The sequence below is a fragment of the Prunus mume genome, linkage group LG6 (genome assembly GCF_029339155.1).
Source record: "Prunus mume cultivar Tortuosa linkage group LG6, ASM2933915v1, whole genome shotgun sequence".
In the NCBI taxonomy this organism is placed as follows: domain Eukaryota; kingdom Viridiplantae; phylum Streptophyta; class Magnoliopsida; order Rosales; family Rosaceae; genus Prunus; species Prunus mume.
Window position 1 is genome coordinate 16,568,955 of NC_142703.1, and position 23,319 is coordinate 16,592,273.

The following is a 23,319-nucleotide window of genomic DNA, read 5'->3' on the forward strand; positions in this document are numbered from 1 at the left end:
GCCAAGATCGAGCTTCTTGTGGATGTCATTTTCTACAAGCATGAGACAGAAGTCAGTCAAACACATAGCAAAGAATTCCATGGCAGCTGTAGCAGATCAAAGGGATGCAACTTACCATCACAGTAGGTGAGAGGAATGAGCGGACCGTCGCCAACCTCCCCTACCCATCTGCCGCTGACTTCTAACATGTCCGTGCTCCACACATGATCGCCTTGACTCATATTGTTCCTAGTTCGTGACACAAAAAGAAGAAGGAATTGAAGTAGTTTGGATCAACCACAAATAAGCCGACCCAAACTGCCACTGCTCCAAAGAGCCACCTTGCCTCCATTATAGGGACGGCCCAAGTCAAAGACCAGTTGGCAAGTCAAAAGCCTCCTCCATTCAGGAGCCCAAATCCAAGGAGGAAGACCCAGTTACAGCTGGACAGCCCAACAAACAATTCACATCTCCTACATGCCACCACGTGCCATGCAGAAGCTGGGGGGCATTTGTGGGAACCGAATTAAATCATACCATAGGTCAAATAATTCCTTCCATTTGGGGATTATTTGACCTAATTGGGAATTACTCAACCTAATTGGGAGTTACTCAATTTAATTGGGAGTTACCCAATTAAATTGAGAATTACCTAATTAAGTTGGGAATTGATTTGATTCATTCCCCAATTCTCAATTAAATGAGGAGTTACCTAATTAAATTAGGATTTGATCTGATACCTACCACGATTAGGGATTTGATTTACCATAATAAATCAAATCCCTAATTAATCAAATCAATTCCAAATAGGGGAGGAATAATTCCCTTCCATCTATGGAATTATTCCTCTGAAACCCTAATCTCGGAGACCATTATAAATACTTGGCTACGCACAAAGGTCAAGGTACGTCTAAATTCCTACTGAAACTCTGCAGAAATTATTTCTCACAAACCCTAGCCACCACTTTCTTTCTCTCTCTGACACAAGGCTCCGGCCACCACACACGGCTCCGGCCACCCGGTTTTCCTTGAAATACCCTACCTAACTTAGGCATCGGAGGGCCTTTGGCCAACACCCCCCGGGTGTGGTCTTTTTACCCCGATCTGTTTTGCAGGGAGAAAAAGAAGTGGAGAAGACGAAGGAATCTTAGACGAATATCCTCGTGAGGAAATTTGTACAAACAATATGTAAACTAGTTGTTTCATATTCGAACCTCATGATACATTGACAGTGTGTTTGAAAAAACCACTTCCCCTTTCTAACTTTGATAAAAATAAAAAAATTATACAAATTTATAAATAAACTCAATCCTAGACATGTATTTATAAAAAAACCCAAGCACTATTTAAACATAGAAACACACCCAAAATCAACCTCAAAGTCAACTTTTTGGGTGTGTTTATAAATGGGTTTTGAGTGTGTGTAATGATGAGTTTTGGGTGTGTTTATATGTTTAAATAGTGTTTGGGTTTTTTTATAATTTCAACCCCTGTTTTGGGTGTTTTAGTGAAACTCCCAAAAAATAAAGCATGATAATAATAAGTCGATGTATCATTTGTAATGCATGAAAGAAGCAACACTTCAAGTATTTGTCTTTGCATATAGGGCTCAAGGGGACCATGACAGTTCCTACTTCTTTTCTAAGAGCTTGGTTGAAACTGCTTATAAAATGGCTAAAAATGTTTTCTAAAAACCAAAAACGCTCCTAATAATGCTTGATAGAAGCATTTATAAGCTCTTCTAATTCACAAAAGCAATTTATGAAGGAATAACTTCCAAGTGATTTCTTACAAATTTTAATATTAATTTTCTTATTTTAATGGACATTAATAAAGAGTATTTTACGTTCATCTTCTGAAAATGTATTAATGCACCTATTTATTCAATAAATTCATTGGTTGGCTTCTCAATTTGGGACACACCTTTTTGGAAAGGGGCTCTTTAGCATCTATAGGGTCCTTCTTGCAATCAACTAATTCAATCTCAGTCTCTGCATATCCACTTGTATACAAAGTCTTAGAATAGTCACTCATTATATTATGTGACAGGTTTCTTGCATAATCTGATTTAAGATTTTTTGGAATTGTAGTTCTTGTTTCGCAAGGAGAAGTGTAGTTGTATCTTAGGAGGCGAGCACCAATGACCATATAAGCACCTGTGTGGGGCATAATTCTTCTTAAGGTTATAGTCCAACATTTACCTTGACTCAATTAAGGTTCTGTTGAGGCCTAAAAAATCCACAGTTGGGCCCAAATAAATTTCTGGCCTAAAATGACGCATGATTCAGAAAAAGCCCAATTTGGCACACACAAAGATCCACCACGCACAAGTCACACCCCGTGTGCCATGCCAAATAAATAATCTGTCATGCTAGGAATCAAGATTAAGATTATAAAAATACGTTAGCACTACAAATCCATGCCAATTATCCCGTCAAGCATCATAATTAAAAAAACATGCCAAGCAACATGTCATGCCAAGCTAAAAATCGCTATGTCACACCCAACCACGCTACAAGCCTAAGTGGGCCCAAGCCACTCAAATGCCCAAGGTTTGCTTGAGTGGGTTGTGATATGGATGGTAATAAGTTGTCATGAGACCCATTCATGGGCTGAGAAATGGAGGTTCCGAGTTGCTTGGGAGCCTCGGAACCCAAGCCCATTTCTTAGGCCCAAACATGTGAGTGAGCACAAAAAGGGAAGATATCTAAACCAAAATAACCTAACCAAAATAGCCCAACCAAAATGGTCCATTAAAATTAACCAATATAGCCCAAAACTTGATGAGATCAGCCCATTTGTTTGGTAGATTGACTTGCCATCTTAGAAAGCCCATACAATTAGAAGCAAGAAGCAGCAAAGGCTTCAGCATTTGGCTGAAAGACAGCCACGAAAGAGCTTGGAAGACCATGTGGGCTGCTGGGAGGGAAAGAAGAAGTTTTCAAGCAAAACATTCAAGGGACCAAAAGTTATTGGCGCTCAAGGAGCCACCATTCAAACCAGCATGTATACAATTTCTTTCCTTTATCAGATCTGACCATGAAGGAGGAAAAGAAAGAGAGGAAAGGAGATATCTGAAAATAGGAATTCTTTACTAGTGCAGCTGCAAGAAAGGAACCTTGACCTCCCAAAATCCCTGATTTTGTGCAAATGAGCAAAGTAAATTTCACCAAAACAGGATGATTGAAGGGATAAGGGGAGAAAGGAAGGGAAAGACTTGGCAAAATGAGATAGAAACCATTAGGATTTCTTGGAAAAATATGGCTTCCAACGGCTATAAATAGGGTCTCTTCTACCGAACAAAAACCATTCACAACTAGAGAGCAAGCTTCCTCTCTTGCCTACAAAACCCAGCAATTTTTGCGCTTAGTTCATCTCTTCCCTCCTCAGTTTTCCTTCTTGGCATACTGTTCTAACACTTGACGGAACCTCTGTCAAGCTGCCTCAAAAAGCACTCAAGCCATCTTTTTCTCTTTTTCTCTCATTCTTAACCAAACTTTTCTACAAAACCCTTTTTTCTCCTACCTTAATACCCCATCTTTCCCCTAGGAACACTTAATCTTCTCTTTAGTGCTAAACTCATGACAAGTTTGCTCTCATGCCACAAGTCTTTCATGTCAAGCTAAGATTCTACTTGTAAGCACTAAGAATTTATCTGTAAGCAACCATTATTTTAGTTGGTGAAGGTAACCAAGGTGTTTTTTAAGGCTTTACTGTCTTTTTGAAACATTTTGGGGTATGATCTTTGAACTCAGACACGGGGGTAATTTCATTCAATTTGCTCCTTACGGCAGCTCAGCCCAGTAGCTATCGGAAGAAAAAAAACTCCTACATGTTCTTTTAAAACTCATGTATCAATTTCATAAAATCTTGTTTTGTTTGAAGAAAATGTATTAGTTATAGTATTTAAACCTGTATTTTTCCAACATGCTTTTCCAAGAAACATGTGAATTTTTCATACAAACTTTGATGTTCTTCTAATAAAAACGCTTATAAAAAAAACACTTATAAGCATAAGTGTCTAATTCTTTCAAATTCAGATTGACATGCCCACACATAACCATACCCCCTATGTCAATGTTTTTGTCAATGATGTGTTCCCAAGGAACTGCTTATATGGTATAATGTCAAAGTAGCATTTCTATGCTACACTATGGATTTTGGCACTTAGTCAAAATAGCATATACAATATAATAATCATATGGAAATTCTAATTTATTTTTTTTTATAGACAAGCAATATTCTATTTAATCTAATTTAAATTACGGGGAGGGGAATTCGAACTCGAGTGCTGAGTCTGAGTGCTGAGTGGGGAGCATATCCGTTCTAGCCAACTTGGCTAATCCCATATATGCGTAATTCTAATTATAACACAAGAGCAATTGTGTTGTAGTGAGATTACTACTTGTTGATGCTAAAAAATGGACGGCTAAGATTGAGTCTAACTTAGAGATGAGGTGTGATGGATGATGGGTGAAAGTGAGGACCTTCAACATGTGTGTGAAGATTTGGGCAAGCGATAAATATACAGAAGACAAGATATACATGGTTCCTCCTTAATGAATGAGCTACGTCTACATAGAAGTATATTCTCATTCTTATAATAATGTGTATTTACATTTGTACAAGGGTTTGGGCCTAAATATAAAGGGAAAAAGGAATAAGCCCATGACTAAAGATCAAACCCAATTTAAGGATCCCTTCTTAAGTGTAGAGTAGTCTCCTTTTATAGGTGAAAGGGAGTCTTCACATCTTGTAATATTTCAAGGTGAGACTCTTTGTACTTCTTAAAGTTGTTTTTAGTTGCTTGGTCAGATGTACAAACATTACTAATAAGTAGGGGTGGGCATCTTAAACCGAAATACCGAAACCGTACCATAACCGCACCGTACCATACCGATTTCATACCATTTCATTTGGTATGAGGAGATATTCGGTACCGTACCGTATCGTACCAATAGAGTATGGTATAGTAGCGGTATCAAGATTTTGGTACCGGTCAATACCGTACCGTACCGAATAGTATAACTTTATGTTTTTGTCATTTATGTTTGGATTGTGTTGTATTTTTGTAAGCCATAAGGCATAATTTTAACTATTTTGGTTTGTAAGTCATAAGGCATGAGTTTTAACTATTTGAGTTTGATGAATTTGTTGATGGATAAATATTGATTTGGTTGATTTGGATATTGAATATATTGATGGATATTGAATATGTTGATTAGGATTTGGATATTGAATATGTTGAATCTTTGAATTTGTAACTTAGGCATCACTTATTTTGGTGTTGAATATTGAATTGGTTCATTTTTTTAGTTGTATCATTTTGGTACCGAAATGGTACCGATACCGATTTGGCACAGTATGGTACGGTACCAATTTTGGCAAATCATAATCTCATACCGTACCATACCGATTTAAATTTCCGGTATCGGTAGCGGTGCGGGCTCAATACTGTACCATATCGTACCGTGTCCACCCCTACTAATAAGTATATACATGAAGTCTCAATGCTTGCAACTAAACTTTAGAAAAAATTTATAAGGAAAAACAAGAGTTTCTAACTTTCCCACATGATATAGGTTTTATGAAGTTATAACACTATTTTAGGACCCATGTAGAGCTCACCTTACCTATGAAAATTTAGTATAATAATGGACCAAAGCCATGTAAGACTGGACAAAGTGTGCCTTGGACTAGGCTCGACCCAACCGATCCAATTTCAATTTTACCTAGCTCAAAACGTAATAGAATCAAAACCCATGTGAGCATTATTTATTAAATAACATAAACATACCAAGATGTTAAAAGTAGAGTCCTACTATTTCCACCCCACCTGTCCGATTTTCCCACCCACCTTATTTTTCCACTCTCCATATAAATTTTAAAAAATACAATCCTATTTTCCACCCACCAATATTCCCAAAATACCCTTTTAATTATTACCTCATTTCCTCTCTCCTTTATTCTCTCTGTTCAGTTTCAAGCTTTTAAAAACATGTTCTCTTCTAATTGCAAGAACTATATGGAATAGTGGCTTTCTTCTCTTCAGAACTTTGACGCCTAAGACTAGCTGACATTTCTCAGGATTGGCCATATTTTGACGAGTTCTTCGTTGTGTGATCGTTTTTAGGTAATTGGGTAAAACTAGAAAGTAATTTAGAACGAGATATGCCCTGCATCACCATCCTTCCTAGAAGCGCAGAAGATTAACATCCATAAGACTTCTGAGGATAATTTCAAAGCGCCTTTAATTTTGAAAGAGCTTGGAAGACCCTTCTTGTTTTCCAGCAATGCTGCATGCTAATAATGTAGCATTATTCTACTACTAGGCGCACATCATCCAGTGCAAAGAGAAATGTGAAATAACCATGGAGAAGTTGGGGGATGCCACTCCAAGTCGTGGCCTACAAGTTGGGTGGAGAGGTTGGTTTAGTGATATGAGGAAGATGGTGGTTCATGCCTCTGTCTCGCTTCGCTTTCTCTCTCCCCCCTCTCTGTCTTCGAACAAATCCAGGCCTTTGCAGATTGAGTTTGGTGTTTTTTTCCTAAGTCTTTAGAAGTCATTTTATGATGGGGTTTATTTGTCTTTAAAATTTTGAAGATAAAGTGGGTGAGAAAATAAGACAAATGGGTGAAAATAACAGCACTCTAAAAATATTATTTTAACTCACTCAATTTATGGCAAGGTCCAAACATGCATTAAGACAACTCACTTTTTTACTCCTTAGTGGTCATCGACAAAACTGTAATTTAATTTAAAACTGTTCCCACGTGCCAATTTCATTAAACAAAACAAAACAATTTGGAAAATAATTATTGCTTAAACTCACGTCAAAATGCGTGAATGGGCCCCACACATGATTTAATCCACCTTCTCATTAATGTTTTGTATTATGGCAATAACGTGGAGAGAGCACAGCGAAGCCAAACCGGTCCAACCGGTCGGACACCCAGACTTTACAAGGATGCGCTTAACCGGGTTAACCGTTAACGAACTACCGCTCTCTCTCTCTCTCTCTCTCTCCTGTATCTGATTCTTCTTCCGTTTCCTCCGTACACAACAGCTCACAGTATAATACATATTTTGTGAAAAAAGAAAATAAATAGAGAAAAAATATTGAAATTAATCAAGTAATAAAAGAAAGAGAGGGTGAATCAAAATCAAAGACCCAAACGAATTCCAGATTAGTCTTCGTCTTCTTCTTCTTCTTCTCTGTTACTCCGTGAAGCAATTTCTTCGAGCTCGGGAACCAGACAGGACCCTTTGGCAAGGGAAGGGTCCACGGTTGATCTTGCTTGGTGTTGAAGCTTTGAAGTTTCCAACTTTCAAGGATTTGACTCGGATTGCGGAATTTTATTGGGTTGGAGTTCGTTTTACTTTTAGCGAATTGAAGTGGGATTCTAGGGTTTCGGGGAACAAGATGAAGCCCATGCAGACCATACAAGATCTGATCGAGGAGATTAAGCTCCGAGTGGTTTGGTGGGCCTTGTTTGTCTTCTGCGTTACCTACTTCCTGTCCCGTAAGTGCTCCAATCTGATGCAAATTGGATTTTTTTGTTCTTTCTTTGTTTCGGTTTTGTTACAAATTTGCTGTAGTTCATGAAATTATTGCTTTTCTTGGGGTGGTTGATGATTTCTGATTGTATCTAAGTTGCTTTTTATTCCAAGAATTAAGAATCAGTAGCTAACTCATAACTCTGTGTTTAGCTTCCGAGAAACTGGTCGAAAATAATCAAGTGAAAATACAATGTTGGATTTTACATATTATCTATGATTTCTTCATCATATGTATATTATACTCAGCTAAAGTCATAACATAGTTTCAAGTTTCTAAAATATCTGTAAACAAGTGCAGGTTAGAATTATGGTAGTCTGTGTTGTGAAAATTGGTTGGTTCTCTTGAAAATGTGGTCTTTTTCACTCTTAAAAGAGTTTTTTTCCTGACTCCAATTCTTTGTCATTCCTCACAGATTCGAGTAAATCAATGTGGATGAATATACCAATATCAATTTTGTTGGTTTCCGCATTACGTTTTCTATTAAATAATGTGGAATTCCATTGGAAGGTTCAAAGACCTGTTCGACCGCAGTCATATTTGTCTCATTTGGAGAAGAAACAGTTGTCGGTCAATGATCCACGCCTTTCTACCGGGCCTCCACCACCAAGGTGGAAGAGGAAAATTGGTTCTCCAATCGTAGAGGATGCGATGAGTGATTTCATTGACAAAATTTTAAAGGATTTCGTGATTGATTTATGGTATTCAGATATAACACCAGACAAGGAGGCTCCAGAGCAAATACGTGTGATAATCATGGATGCTCTTGGTGAAGTATCAGGAAGAGTTAAAGAGATAAACCTTGTTGACTTGCTGACAAGGTATCCTTCTGTTTCTTGTGGAAGTGAATCATTTGCAAGTTGTTAAAACACTTTTATCATTAAAGAAACATAATTAATGGCTTTCGTATGTTTCAGGGATATAATTGATTTAATAGGGGATCATATGGAGCTTTTCAGAAAAAACCAAGCTGCTATAGGTGTTGATGTTATGAAAACTTTGTCTTCGGAGGAGAGAGATGATAGGTTAAAACATCATCTCATGGCTTCAAAGGAGCTCCATCCTGCATTGATATCACCTGAGAGTGAGTACAAGGTGTGAGTGGAGTGTTCTTACAGAAATAAGTTTTGTTTTTAGATTTTATCTCTTGGATTTAGGTTGATGCTCTTTATCTTCCATAGGTTCTTCAGCGGCTGATGGGTGGAGTGTTAGCTGTGGTTTTAAGGCCACGAGAAGCTCAATGTCCAGTGGTGCGATCTATTGCCAGAGAACTTCTTACAAGCTTGGTAATCCAACCTGTTCTGAATTTCGCAAGCCCTGGGTATGTTATTGAATAGTTTAATTTAATATTACCTTATTTATTTTTGTTTTTCAGTTTTTAGTTTAGTTTATGTTTTTTTGCTGTCTATAGGGTGTTAAATTCTCCTCAAAGGTATTGCCATTTAGTTTAGTTTTTTCCTTTTTCTTTTCTGTCTTGAGGGTGCTAAATTCTCCTGGAAGGTATTGTCATGTAAAACTGTTCAGAAGCATCAAACTGTCATTTACTATCTATATTCTATAGAAAGCACCTGATGGCCTAGGCTAAACCTTTATTTATTTTGTTTTTCCAGATTTTTAAACATATATTACAGAACCGTGGTTGAAATCTTGTATTGGATTATTATTATTATTATTGTTATTTTATTATGATCTATTTATGCCATGATTTAGAGCTTAGGAGCATCTGATCTTATAAGTGGGCGTATATGTGTATAACAGCATAATAATGATACGTGCCTCCAATTTAATAACATAAATGGTACAGATTTTTCCACTCCTTTCCTATCGCTTACACAAATTTAGCCATTTTAACATACAATTTTCCTTTATTCAGGTATATCAACGAATTGATTGAATACATTTTGCTAGCCATTAAAGATGAAATCACTAAAGTGGTAGCGGGTGACCAGTCAACTGCAGGGGGTATACCTGATCATGGTTCTCCATTGAACAAATATGCAACCTTTAATCAAAGAACTGATATGATATTGTCTAAAGTTGACAATCAGAGAGAAAAGTCCTCGGATTATAACCCATTCCAGGAAGATCCTTTGCAGCCGCGGCCTGCTGATTGGGCAAGAATTTTGGAGGCTGCGACACAGAGAAGGACTGAAGTTCTTGCTCCTGAAAATCTTGAAAACATGTGGACGAAAGGGAGAAATTACAAAAGAAAAGAGCACAAGAAAAAGATAAGAGCAACTCAGGAACATACACCACATACACCTGTGAGTTCTGGAGTAGATAGTGCTGTACCTGCTAGAAAGTTAGGGAACGAAATGGAAGCTGACAGGCATGAAATTTCTACAGGAATAGAGGATAAATCTATTGTGAAGCTGACACGTGAGACAAGTTTAGATTCTCAATTGAGTGATGGGACCAAAAAAGAGATGCAGTTCTCTTTGGATCCCAGCAAAAAATCATATGCTGAGGGTGGGAATCTTGTTGATGAATTGGAGGACATTGGAAGCCTTGCTGCTGATGGAAATAAAATTAGGCTTAAAAGATCAAATAGCACTTCTGCTTTAAAAATCCAACCAGACACAAAAAGGGCACTCACAGAAGGTGGAGGGTCTATCATATCAGAGTTTTATAGCCCTGAGTTTGGCAAGCACAGAGAAGAGCATGTTGGTAAGAGTGCCTCAGATATGGTAGTCCATTGTGTGGGACAACAAGTTCCCAAGCTCAGATGCCGGGTAAGCATTTTTTCTGTGAAATTTGATGGTCTAGTAGATATCATAAATTTTGAAGATATAAATTTGATGGTCTAGCAGATATAAATTTTGGCAATGGTCTAGCAGATATTGTAAGTATTGAAGATGTAAACAATTTCAGCTTCTTGACTCTTTGTCCAATATGCCTATACAGGTTATGGGCGCATACTTTGAGAAACTTGGGTCAAAATCTTTTGCAGTTTATTCAATTGCAGTTACAGATTCAGAAAACAGAACTTGGTTTGTGAAAAGAAGGTTTCATTCTCATCTATATCATCACACCAAGATTACTCCTTTCTTTTTTTCAATTTTCTTTTTATTGCACTTGCACAAGCCCAAACATGCCCCCCCCCCGGCGCCCACACACACACACTCTCTCTCTCTCTCTCTCTCGCATAAAAATAATGAAAATAAAATTACAGACACATACAACATATACAGAATCCACCTCTGATGCGGATGTCCTAATTTAAAGAAAAGTAAGAACTACTTGTTGGGGCCCACCTTGAAGTGTAATGCCATGATCCAAACCATCCACTTTTTAGGTTTCCATTCAACGATCATCATTGCAAAAATTGAGCTAAATGGAAATCGTTTAGCCCTTTGATTATCATCATCATGATAATTTCTATGTTTACCAGAAATACTTGATGAGAATTAGATGACTAAACAGATTCAGATTTTGTTAAGTTATTCTTGCTGGGTGGTCCCACTATGTGGACCTTGTTTTTCTTAAAATGAAGATGTGCTCATTAGAGAAAATATGTGTGTGTGTGTGTTTGTTCTTACATATGTTCAGAAAGTTCTTGAAGTCTATTTCAGCATTACCTGGTCCATATATGAATTTTTGTTCTACCTGCAGATATAGGAATTTTGAGCGATTACATCGCCATCTTAAAGAAATTCCAAATTACACTTTACAGTTGCCACCCAAAAGAATATTTTCGTCAAGCACAGAGGATGCTTTTGTTCATCAGCGATGTATTCAGCTGGACAAATATCTGCAGGTATGATGCAGGTTCTTCAATGTATTTCTTTCGCCCCCTCCTCATTCTCTACTTTCTTTTCTCCTTGTTGCTTTACTCATGCTGTATTTTCCCAGGATCTCTTGTCAATAGCTAATGTTGCTGAACAGCATGAAGTGTGGGATTTTTTAAGTGGTTCCTCAAAGGTATTCATTGTCTTGACCTTAGTTTTAGAATCTTAGATGACCACCTATATATATATCTCTCTCACTCTTTTTTTCTAAACAGTATCTTCTTTTTTTTTTTTTTTGGGGGTTTTAGAATTACGCTTTTGGAAAATCTCCCTCAGTGATGAGAACTCTTGCAGGTATGTGGTTATTCTCAGTGGTTTTTCACATATTTTCTGTTCATATTTTTGGGTGTCCATGTTTACATTCAGAAATTAGTGTCCATGTTTGAAGAACACAAGTGATGTAATGGAACTGAAGGATATGTCTTCAGAGCCTTGTTTGACCAGATTAAGGGGTCCTTTATCTATTTTATCCCTCATAATTTTTTGGTCCTTTATATTTTTCAATACTTTACAGATTAGCACCCCCTTGAAAATCTTTTAGAATAGTTTCTTTCCTTGTAAAAAATAAATTTAGAAGTATTCGTCTTGCTCAAAAGGAGTTGTTCTGCTGCCTGCAGCAAATATTTTTCAGAGGCTCAGAACAGTTTTTGATTCATATATTATGGACCATGAAACCTTTCATTTTAGTAGTCACTAAAAGGCATTTGTTCTTACTTCTTAGTAATTATCTTAAGTGAACGTGGGCTTTTCTCTTTTATTTACTTTATGCAGAATACAGTTAATAACTAAAATGTAATTATCCATCGCCAAAGTAATTCTCAGAAAGCCATATATGTTAAAGAACCTTTTTTTTTTTTTAATTTTTCTTCTCCATAATTGCCCTTGGTCTTAAATCCTAGTATCTTTATTTTTAGTTTTATCTTGATCTGGGTGCTTCCTTTAGTGTTATGGCAATTTCTCATATTTGCTTATTGCTTTTCGAGATTCGGTTAGTCAAGGTTTTCATGGTCATTCTTTTTATTTGATTGAAGCAGTCAATGTGGATGATGCTGTGGATGATATTGTACGCCAGTTCAAAGGGGTTTCAGATGGCTTAATGCGTAAAGTTGTTGGTTCTCCCACATCTGAGGCCTCATCTTCAATTTCTGCATGGAACTTATCCACAAATGCAGATGAGACAGGAGTACGTGCTATTAGGCAAAATACAGTGGAAACAACAAATAGCTTTTCTGATAATGAGGATGGTGATAAAGATAAAAGTTGTGACCCTGAGGAAGCAGGATCTGGTGCACAAGAAAATGGGTGGCATTCAGATAATGAATTGAACTCCAAGGGTTATCCATGCAGGGTTATACATACAAGGAGCTTAGGTTCGGAGAAGAAAGATGATTTAGCTGGGGAGGGTGGCTTTCCTGCAGCAAATTTTACAGCAACCTCCAGAAATTTGGAGGATCCAGTTGGAATGCCACCTGAGGTATTATTGTTCACTGTCATGATACTTAGTATCCTAAATTTGTTGATTATGGTAAACAAATTCATGTTGGTTTTTGGCATGTAAGCCACTAGACTGCTAACTAGCATTTGATAGGGCTGACTGGTAGAAAAGAATTCGTGTTAACCACCTTGAAGTATTTTGAGAAATGGACTTCCGTAGTTGACTCAATTTCTTAGGAAAAAGGCTTGGGTTAGACGTGAGAGGAGTAGCTTCATGTTGGACCTTTTTGACCATTTTCACCAATATCTTATGTGGTATCCCATTTCCGAGTACTTGCCTACTTCCATCATTACCTGAAGTCTCTTCCACGGCATGTTCCCTTTTCTTCACACAACTAAACTATAGTTTTAGGTATTTCATATGACCATCAATTACTTAATAGGTTAATATTGTTATCCATTTTTAACTTTCTTAATTTTCTGCCAGTGTAGCATGATGATATTCTCCATGCCCATTTGGGATCCTCCTGTTTCCAGCGTAATGGAATCTGTCTTTGGTTATAAAGTTTAGGTTTTGGATTTTGTATACAAGATGCCATTTTATTTTGAATTTAAAATTTACAACCAGTTTTTCACATTTTGTATACAAGATGCCATTCCAGTTTTTCACTGCTGGACCAGAGTAAAAATCTCGATCACCAAGATATTCTGAAAGTTTCCAACCCTGATATATGTTAAAGCATACTCAACACTAGAAATGAAGGAGGTGGTGCCCATTGAAACAGTACATTGCTGAACTTCGAAATGTGATTCAGGAGGTTTATATGGACGTGTGAATTATAAGAAAATAGTATCCTGACTTGTGAAAGGTTGCCATTAAAGTAATTGGGAATTGCATGTATAAGTTTTAGATTTTTCAGTGAACTTGGTTCTTTCATAGGTTTATCTGAAGATCACCATTCCAATCAACATTTTTAAATAAATACCACAGTGCTTCGTAGGACATGTTGGTTGTGTCTAATATGGATGTTTACAACTTGGTTTCTTTCAGTGGACTCCACCCAATGTTAGTGTACCTCTGTTGAATCTAGTGGACAAGGTATTTCAGCTTAAGAGAAGGGGCTGGCTGAGGTGAGCTGTTCATGCCTTAACGTAGATGTATTTTTGTTTTTAGTGATTGCTAGGAAATCCTGGTTTCTTTTTAATGGTTCAAGGAAATTATGGTTGTGTGTCCTGATGATGCATGATGATGTAATCTGTAGTCATTATGTTGTTGTATATTAGAGACCAGATCTTTAATTTGTTATCTTTTTATTATGCCTGAGTGTACCTGAGGTATGTCTTCAGCTCTCGTAAGTTGATCTTGGATAAAAGCATTTGGACCACGCATGATAAACCAGTATCCAGTTTTGTTTTCATTTAATAAAGTAGGTGAAGTACAACAGCGTTGTCCAGAAGTGGGCAAGCAGTCCACCATTCAAAAAGTAAAAAACTCTTATCTCCACCCTGTTTTCTTGTAAACGTTGAAAGGAAACATCATATGCCATCATGGCAAAGTTTTATAGATTGGTTATTCTCTGTGCCACTTCTCTTTGTTGTGCTTCTCTTTGTTGTGCTTTTCTTTCTTTCGGTTGCTCATCTCTTCCTTTTTTTAACAATTGATTTGAATTTGTTCTCCCATGGTTCTGCTTTAATTTTAGTGATAAATATTTCTTTTTTCTTTCTATTTTATGTGGTCAATAACTTACGATTTTCAGAATTGTTGTCATTTTGTTCTCCCCTTTTTGTATGAGCAACTGTCTATAGCTTATAAGACTTCTTTTCTTAATTCCTTTTAGTCTGCAGACCATGTCCCAAGTACTGGTCGAATTGTATAAAGCATGATGTTATGCACTAGTGCTGTAACGTGTGTAATTACAGTAAATGATTGGTCTTTCACACGTGCTTATATTTGTTCATGCAGAAGACAGGTCTTTTGGATATCAAAACAAATATTACAGTTAATGATGGAGGATGCTATTGATGACTGGCTCTTGACGCAGATTCATTGGCTTCGGAGGGAGGATACTATTGCTTCGGGAATTCGGTGGCTTAAAGATGTAAGTACTGAACCAATTATAAACATCTTCATTTTACTGAAATAATATTTTATACCAACTTAGAGATGTAAGCTGTAAATGCAATTAGAAGAATTCAGTCCAAGCTTAGATGAATACTGCAGAAGAATAGTTATATGAATAAATATTTTTGCATATTAGTCTACTACATATATTATGTAAATGGAGTCACCTTTGCCTGCACTTTCCTCGGTAGATTTCTGAAATGGAAAGGGATTAGGTCTATTGGGTAAGTCAGTCCAACCTCTGCAGGCTTAGTCATTGTGCATACTTTTGCCCTCAAAATATTCGACTGGTTATATACATATTGCAATTGCAATGTTGGCCTGACTCAAGCTTAAGTTAAGAACATAGAAGAAAATATATCTACATTAAGATGTCATGCAAAACGACCTTGCTCAAGGGTTCAACCACAAAACCTTTTATCCACCTCATAAATGTTTGTGTTGAGCAGTGAAAAACAGAACTCCTGTTGCAAGTTCTTTTTTGTCTTTAATTTATTGTTATATTTTTTCTTTAGAACTGCTTCTCTTGAAGCTGGTAAAAGTTTTGGTTACATTTGAAGGGAGCGACTTCATGTATTCCTGTTTGTTGAATTTTGATTGTCTCAACTCTCAATTCTTAATCATCATAATAAATTTGGTATGTGCTTCCAAAATTTCTAAGGTAAAATTATTCTCACAGTTGTCATATGCAAATATTTTTGCTTTCTAATCATATGTATTTCTTTTAGGTTCTGTGGCCCAATGGCACATTCTTCCTTAGAGTCGGAAATGCTCAAGACGGTAATGAAAACCCTTTTCAAAATATAAGTCAATTGGGTGGCAGTAAGGCTGATAAACTGGGGTCTTTTGAGCAGCAGCTTGAGGCTGCTCGTAGAGCTAGTGATATCAAAAAAATGCTCTTTGGTGAGTGATTAATATTATCTGTTTTTTGGTCATAGATAATTTTGGTGGCTGTATTAGTCTTCATGGAAATGGTTCTGCTGCCTTGTTTTTCATTAACCAGTGAAATCTGTTTTCCAGAAGTTATTATTGCACTTTTTAGGTTCAAGTACTCTTATCTGTTCTTTCTCCAAATTTTCTTGGACTATAATTATTTATTTCTTTTCGGTTTCTGATAAGTGCTTATATTGAATACCTAGGATTGTAGCAAGGGCCTCTGATAACGTGTTGAATTCTGAGAGTTGTAGGATTTTGAGAGTTCGACTATTTTAACATAGAAAAAATGGCTAAATTGCTCTTAGATATAGGTTAATCATCACTTTTCATGTGAAACTTACAATCTTATGAATACAAAGATACCAAAGAACTGGAATATATTAATTCTACAGTTATGTGAGTCTAGAACTATATTTCATGAAAAATACACTCTTTCAGTTGTCACAGCTTCTTGTTCAGGAGAGGTGAAACAAAGTTTCCGGCACCAGAATTCTGTGACAACTCGTGAATCTTCTGCCACTTTCTTGTTATATACGTACATACATTCATTTTTCTGGCTTGATTCATGTGTATATACATATGTTATATATATCATAAAGTATTCCATGATTGTTAGAGTAGTGTGAAGACTAGAACTGCTTGTGTCATTGTCTAATTGCTCTGACTACTACATGAAAAGAAACAAACTGATCCACAATTGTGACAGATGGAACTCCAACTGCCTTAGTCAGCTTAATCGGGCATAAGCAGTACAGACGTTGTGCAAGAGACATTTATTATTTCACTCAGGTTAGTCTCTCATCCTTTTGCATTGTCTGCTGCAATTTAGTTTGTTAGGTTTCAAACCGCATATGGTGATTGTGGATTATTATGAACTGCAGTCTACTATCTGCGTGAAGCAACTTGCATATGCCATACTTGAATTGTCGCTCGTTTCAATTTTTCCTGAGCTGCGAGATCTTGTTCTTGATGTTCATCAGACGATGGGTGTTAATGAAACTGTTTAGCGAAGATCTTATGTCCGTCCTTCCACTTGATTGTTGCTGTTTAACTTCTCAATGATCACAAAGCTCAAATACCAAGGTACCTTCCAAGATAGGCAAGACTCAAGAGCACATGATCCAATTCTCTCGGCATTGCCTGTGGTATTTTCTATGTAGGTAAGTGAACAGAAAGTCATGAAGTTGAAGTTTACAAATTTTTTTGAGAATGTGAGAAATGGTCCTGTTTTACGCTGTCTCTCGCGTTTTAACTGTACAAAAATGTAGATGTAGGGTGTGTACAGGCGTCATCTTCTTTTTGTATAGCTTCTGCGTGGTGAAGTTGATACCCTTTTGTGGGGGTTTTTATACTGTTGCAAACTCAAGAAATATGATCCGTAATGGTGCATTCATCATTATGTAATGCAACAGTGAGAAATGAGCCTATTTTGGTTTTAGTTATAAAGCAATTCAATTTTTCAAAGATGAATATGTTTGTTTTTGCTTCTGATTTCTTCAGATTTACGTAAACTCGTCAATCCAACGGTTAAAAATGCATTTGTATTTGTATTGGATACAAGTTTACGTAAGTCCTAAATTTGTGAAGAATTTGTGAAGACAATGAGAAGAGCCCTTCAAAGATCGTTATTCTGTTAGCTTAGACCAATTTGAAGTGTTATCCATGTTAACACGATCACTTTTTGAAGCGATCGGTATTTGTATTTGAGCAAGAGCTTTCAATTTATTTCCCTACAGATAAGAAACGAAAAACGCCCGCTCTGATATGTCAGGGGGGGAAACAGAAAAACGTCTCAGACTTGCAATCACACAATGAAAAGATTGTTTTATGGATTATTTTCTCTTTTCCAATAGTTATATAAGAATTTTCAATGATTTTAATATGTTTTAAGAACTCTTTACCGGATAGGTGTCATGAGCAACCCAAAAAATTGGCAAGCATTGCCCTCGAAGTCGAGGAGCTATAATTTGGATGGTAGGTTGCATCCTAAAATACTCAGATGAAAATTTCTTTAGTAAAATTGACATGGATAACGAGATTTATTTGAAAAATCGTAAATCCCTTTATAATGCCAAGTTCATTCAAAAGAAAGTGCATCAAGTCTTAATCCAATTATGTGACAAAGTTGTTCGTGGATCGCTGCATGCTCATGGGCAGCTAAAAGTATCAGAAAAAGGCACGGTTTATGGTGTAGTTGAATGCACTGGGGATCTTTCTGATGTAGATTGCAAGAATTGTATCAATATTGCCATAAGAGAACTTCTAGATTATAGTTCTAAGACGGAAGGTGGACGCGCTATTTATGGGAGTTGTTATATCATATATGAACTTTACCACTTTTACAAGTACGCACTCATAACCAATTCTATGAGGATGTCGTTCCTAAACTCATTTTAGCGGATGAAAACAAATGACTCCCATTCTAGTGTTTGAAAATACTCGTAAATATGAAAGTATTACTTATTCTCGTTCTCATGTTTGATTGTTCAATAGTAAAAATAAAAATATATACAATTTTCTATAATACACAAATGTTCGTACTTGCAATTTAGATAATGTATTTAAAGAAATTAGATACAACTATACTATTCCTTGTCTAAATACATATTAGACTAATCCCTTGTGTAAGATTAAGAATTGATTTTATTCCTCTGATTCTTTGTCTATGTCAACATACATATTAAGCATCAGATTTTGTTTTATTTCTCTAGATTTATGTTGTTTCTTCTTTCTATAATATCTTTTTGTCGAAGAAAACTCTAATTTGTGATAATCCACATTTTTTTATGAGTTGTAGCATATATTATCAAATTTTAAATGGATTTTTATTTGTAAGGGGCTTTGTAGCTCAAATAGTCATCATTTATCATTTCTATATCGCTTGATTTATATATATATATATATATATATAAACTGCATTTATCATTTATATTTTAAACTTTTTATTTCTTAATTGTATCACTGGCATCTAGTATTTGTCATTCTTTTCATTTCACTGTTTTTAATTTTGTGGTAGCTTTTGTGCATAAGCTTGCTTTCATAGTTGTTCTACTTTGTGGGTCACTCTCCCACTCTCTGTCTCTCGTCACATGACCTATATATTTGCATTCTCAATGAGAAAAAAAAACTCTTTGGTGCCATGCTTGTTGCTTCTACTTCAGTTTTATCATTGTTGAGCTCTTTGGTGTGCATCAATGAATATTAATTGATTTCCCAAAAGCAGAACCCTAGTCAGTATATTTTCGTTTAATACTCGTATTATGCACGTATATACATATTTTTCAATAATACTTCCGTTTCATACACATCTTAAAGACTCGGTAAAAGGCACCTTTAAAAAAAAGCAAACATGTACATACATATTTTTCACACTTAATACACATATTTTTTATAAAATTTTGAAAAATACATACAAAATTCATGTATTATACACATAATTTTTCACATATTATTGAAAAATAATAATATATATTTAAATATTTAAATAAATTATATTAAAATATTATAAAGTGGCTGAACTTGTTAGTTGTATCTTGCCAAAATTTTACCAAATAAAACATGTACATATTTTATTCATATTTTTCCCATTCTGTGTACATAGTAGTCATCATTTCATTTTAGCCCCATCTTAGTTATTTGTCCACGTTATCCTCTTTATTTTTTCTCAAAGTGTTTTAGACTCTCTTAGTGTTCAACTTAGATATTTTGATAAAAATAAAAACCATTCAACTTAAGATCATGTTTCTACATAAGTACAGTAAGATTTTACCTAGGTTCATTAAACTTGGTCACCGTGAATTATTAGGCAATTTGATGTAAATTTAATAGGTTTCTAAATTGTCCAGATCTTTAGTGTGCTCTTAAGTGGTCAAGGATTCAAGTCCCTATAGGACTCGCATGTGTGTGCTTTGCCCCCTCTCCATTCCTAACTCTAGCAACTAATAAAAAAAAAGAAGCGCTCAGATTTGCTGGGAGTTTTATTTATTATTTATTCATTAGTTTCATTTCAGGGCAAAATAGGAAGATTGGGGGGAGTAATTTATTGCTGATTCTAGAAAGCATTTTAGTAGTTCCCAACCCAATATAATTTCGAGAGATTTACTATTATACCCAATATAGGAGCTCAAATTATAAAATAGAAAAAAGTTATAAGAAATTGACTTTAGAAACACACCCAAAGCCCATTTACAACATAACAAAAGCTTTTAACTTCTTTTAAATTACAAAACTGCAATTGATTTCTTAAACAAACCCAACTCCAAAACCTCATTAAAAAAGCCCAAAACACTTAATTGGGCATCGAAGTAATTTAACAATCAAAATTAAATTCAATAAGGTTAGCTGTCATTTTTGGAATTTTTTTTTTAGTTTTTTATAAAAATTAAATAATTTAAAATTTATCTATATTATTAATGCTAAAAATAAGTATATGACTAAATATCACTATAATTTCCCCATTTGTAATGTGTATTGCCGCCTCTCTATCTCTCTCTTGTTTTTTGTTTGTTTTTTGTTTTCAAGCACATCAATTTCTTATAAAATATACTTTCGTTTTTGCCAATGTCGTTGACAGAGTCCACTGTTTTCAATGGTGGTTCAGAGAAATCGAGACCAAGGCACCTCGGAAATGAACAGCGTTGAAGGAACCGTAGAGAATGGAACTGCTGGGGTTTCTGGGTACGAGCAGTTCAGGGACCAAAGGATCAAAGAGAACAAGGAGAGATTGCAGAAGCTGGGAATTTTGGACCTTGCTCTGAAGCTGAAGCCCAAAGCTGCCACTCCAAAACGTTCCCAGAGTCAGAGAGATTCGTCTGTTCAGACCAAAATCCACAAGTCCCCAAGGCGCTCTTCTAGGTAGCCCACTTTTCTCCTCTTTCGTTTTAAAGACCCTCTTGTTTGGGTTCCAGGAAAACGCAAAAGAAAATGGTAGGAAAGGTTCAAACTTTAAAGGATTTTCTTTTTCAAAAAAGCGTTTTTTGTTTTTGTTAGGTTGAAGACTGTGGCTCCAGTAAGTTATGTAGAAATTAGAAAGCCTAAAGAGAAGGAAGATACCTCAGAGAGTATTAATATTTATATCAAGGAGGGCTCAAAGCAAGAGGTTTATACAGAGGAACATGAGAAGCAGTTGGGGGATTGTAATACAAGCTGGCCCCTGGGTGTGGATTTGGTTAAGGGAGAAACTTGCCACCAATGCAGGTAGTTCATGACTCATGTGATGGGTTTCTTGCTTTTCTTATAACAATTGAAGATGACTCATTGTGTTTGTTGTAGTCCCCTGGGACTGGATATTTTTTGCATTGTTGTAAACTTGCCACAAATATTATTTCTGATGTTTATTTGGTAAAGGTGTGATCTTGAACTCTGAAAAGATTTAATGCTTTATAGGGATTAGTTGAACCGGCTTTAATTGACTAGCTGATAATGATGTTCTTAACAACGTTATCAAATTTTAACATGTCAAGTTATGCAGTACGTTCTAAAATTTTAGATATAGTTAACTGTAAGTCTGCAAGCTTAGCCCATTCATGGTAAACCGAAAAAAGTCGCGTGGCTCGTTTGACATTTGAATCATTGTCCTTAAAAGTATTCTGTGAGCACCGGAGTTTTTCAAGTTTCAAACTGATATAAATTGTTGTTGTTACCTTTTGGTTGGGTTGTATTTTTGAATATATCAAGCTTGCATTTGACCTTACAATAAATGTATTTTATGTTCTCCTTTTCCCAATAGTTTATCCTTTACACCACATTTTATTTAGAACCATTCAAAGTTTGTTGCCTCTTTCGGCTTTAAGCTTTCAATTCATCAAATTACTTATATGGATAGATGAAAATGTAGCATTGAAAGAAGTCTTGTCATTGCTATGAAAATTATGCATCCAATTGAAACTTTTTCAATATACCAGGTACACTTTCAATGGATTGGTTCCTTCCTATTCTTCTTTCAGCTTTCCAGTGCATTGGTTGGTTGTTGCAGCATTTCGTGCATGTTTTTATATTTTATACTCTTTAGTAATTTGTTTTCTAAATCTATAATGGAAAGGAGATTTCAAGGATTACTGATGCTTAGGAGCTCATACATATGATTATAACCCAAAGGAAGATGGTACCTTCTCAAGAGCATAGAAAAAATGCTTAAATTTACTGTTATACTGGGTTCATTGCTTAATCGTTCAATACATTCATCATGCGTTGTTTGAGCTTACCTTTGACTTTTTAATTAAAGGTGTCCTTTCACTTGGTAAAGTATGCTTAGAGATGACATACTTCCTTGCAGGCATAAAACTCTTGGCCAGCATACACATTGCTGCAAATGTGACTCGGTCCAAGGGCAGTTATGTGGAGATTGCTTATACACGAGGTAAGTTCTTTCATAAATTACCTATTGAAAGTAACATTTCTTTTAATGTTCCAATTCTTACAAAAAACATGCAATGAATTTTACGTCTTCCACAGATATGGAGAGAATATGCTTGAAGCCAACCAAAATCCTAATTGGGTTTGCCCTGTTTGTCGGGACATCTGCAACTGCAATCTTTGCCGTAAAGCAAAAGGGTGGGAACCCACTGGTAATCTGTATTGGAAGGTTAACCCTTTCAACCTTATGTTGCTGCATGCATTTGTGATCATTATATAATTTGGTGTAATATTCTTCTCTTCCAGCATGATCCCCACGGTTTTGCAGTTGATACTCTTAGGTCCTTGCATGTCAGACTGAGTAATGTCCTATCATCTGTTTGAAAAAATGAAAAAGAAATAAAGAGAAAAACATGCAATAGAATACAACATGCATGCAAGCACAGTAACTCATGCATCTACAGACAGTTAAATGCATACACATACACACATGCATTCACTTAATAGAATCACTACATAGTTTGGGCACTGTGATTTGGGTACATAATGAGCAAGTCCACAAGTTAACATGGATAACCAATTGCTAAATTTTTTAATTTATCAGGTCTCAAAACTGGGTTACAAGTCTGTGGCGCATTATCTTATTCAAACCCACCATTCCCAGATAAAATCAGAAACCTCAGGTGCAGAGGTTGCTGAAGAGGGATCTGAGCCATCTTCACATGATGAATTTCTGGAAAGCACAAGACATCAACCTGAGGACCTCAGGCATGATGAGGGGTTCTTCACAATGGAATGAAAAATGGGAGAGGTGCACTTCCTGGGCATCAAGCATGTTGATGTCAATGATGTGGGTAAGCTAGATGATGTTGCTGCTGCTGATGCTAATGATGGTGAGGCAAAGGAAAAGCCAAGGAGAGAAACATGGGTGAGCAGGAACTAAATATTTCTGGATTATTGATTGTCTGACATGAAGCCTGTTCTTAATACTAAGTAGTCTTGGATCAACTGGTGAAATTTTGGAGACACCGAACTCTTTTTGAGCACAAATATTCCTCTTTTGTTAGCAGGACAGCAAAGAAGGCCACATCTGTAATATTTTGTGGAGTTACTGATTTCACTCAAATATATTAACTATCCTTTTCAA

The 23,319-nt window shown here is 36.0% G+C and overlaps 2 protein-coding genes across 4 annotated transcripts; both read left to right on the forward strand.

Moving 5' to 3' along the window:
- Window positions 1-6,983: 6,983 nt before the first annotated feature.
- LOC103335464 (phox domain-containing protein) lies at window positions 6,984-17,282 on the forward strand. Its single transcript, XM_008238473.3, has 15 exons — window positions 6,984-7,503; window positions 7,954-8,359; window positions 8,456-8,633; window positions 8,720-8,859; window positions 9,412-10,270; window positions 10,443-10,543; window positions 11,151-11,295; window positions 11,391-11,459; window positions 11,575-11,620; window positions 12,361-12,800; window positions 13,812-13,891; window positions 14,724-14,859; window positions 15,611-15,785; window positions 16,525-16,607; window positions 16,700-17,282. Exons 1-15 carry the CDS (start codon window positions 7,404-7,406, stop codon window positions 16,823-16,825), a joined length of 3,084 nt encoding a protein of 1,027 aa, XP_008236695.2. The 5' UTR covers window positions 6,984-7,403; the 3' UTR covers window positions 16,826-17,282.
- Window positions 17,283-20,292: 3,010 nt separating this feature from the next.
- LOC103335462 (uncharacterized) lies at window positions 20,293-23,319 on the forward strand. Of its 3 annotated transcripts, none has more exons than XM_008238471.3 (5): window positions 20,293-20,672; window positions 20,808-21,014; window positions 22,093-22,176; window positions 22,272-22,401; window positions 22,777-23,319. In XM_008238471.3, the coding sequence occupies exons 1-5, from the start codon at window positions 20,407-20,409 to the stop codon at window positions 22,969-22,971; spliced, it is 882 nt and encodes a 293-aa protein (XP_008236693.2). In that variant the 5' UTR covers window positions 20,293-20,406; the 3' UTR covers window positions 22,972-23,319. The 3 variants fall into 3 exon arrangements, with proteins under 3 accessions (XP_008236693.2, XP_088910043.1, XP_088910044.1); XM_089053917.1 differs by having other exon boundaries at window positions 22,272-22,384; window positions 22,777-23,016; XM_089053918.1 differs by having other exon boundaries at window positions 22,272-22,370; window positions 22,777-22,991.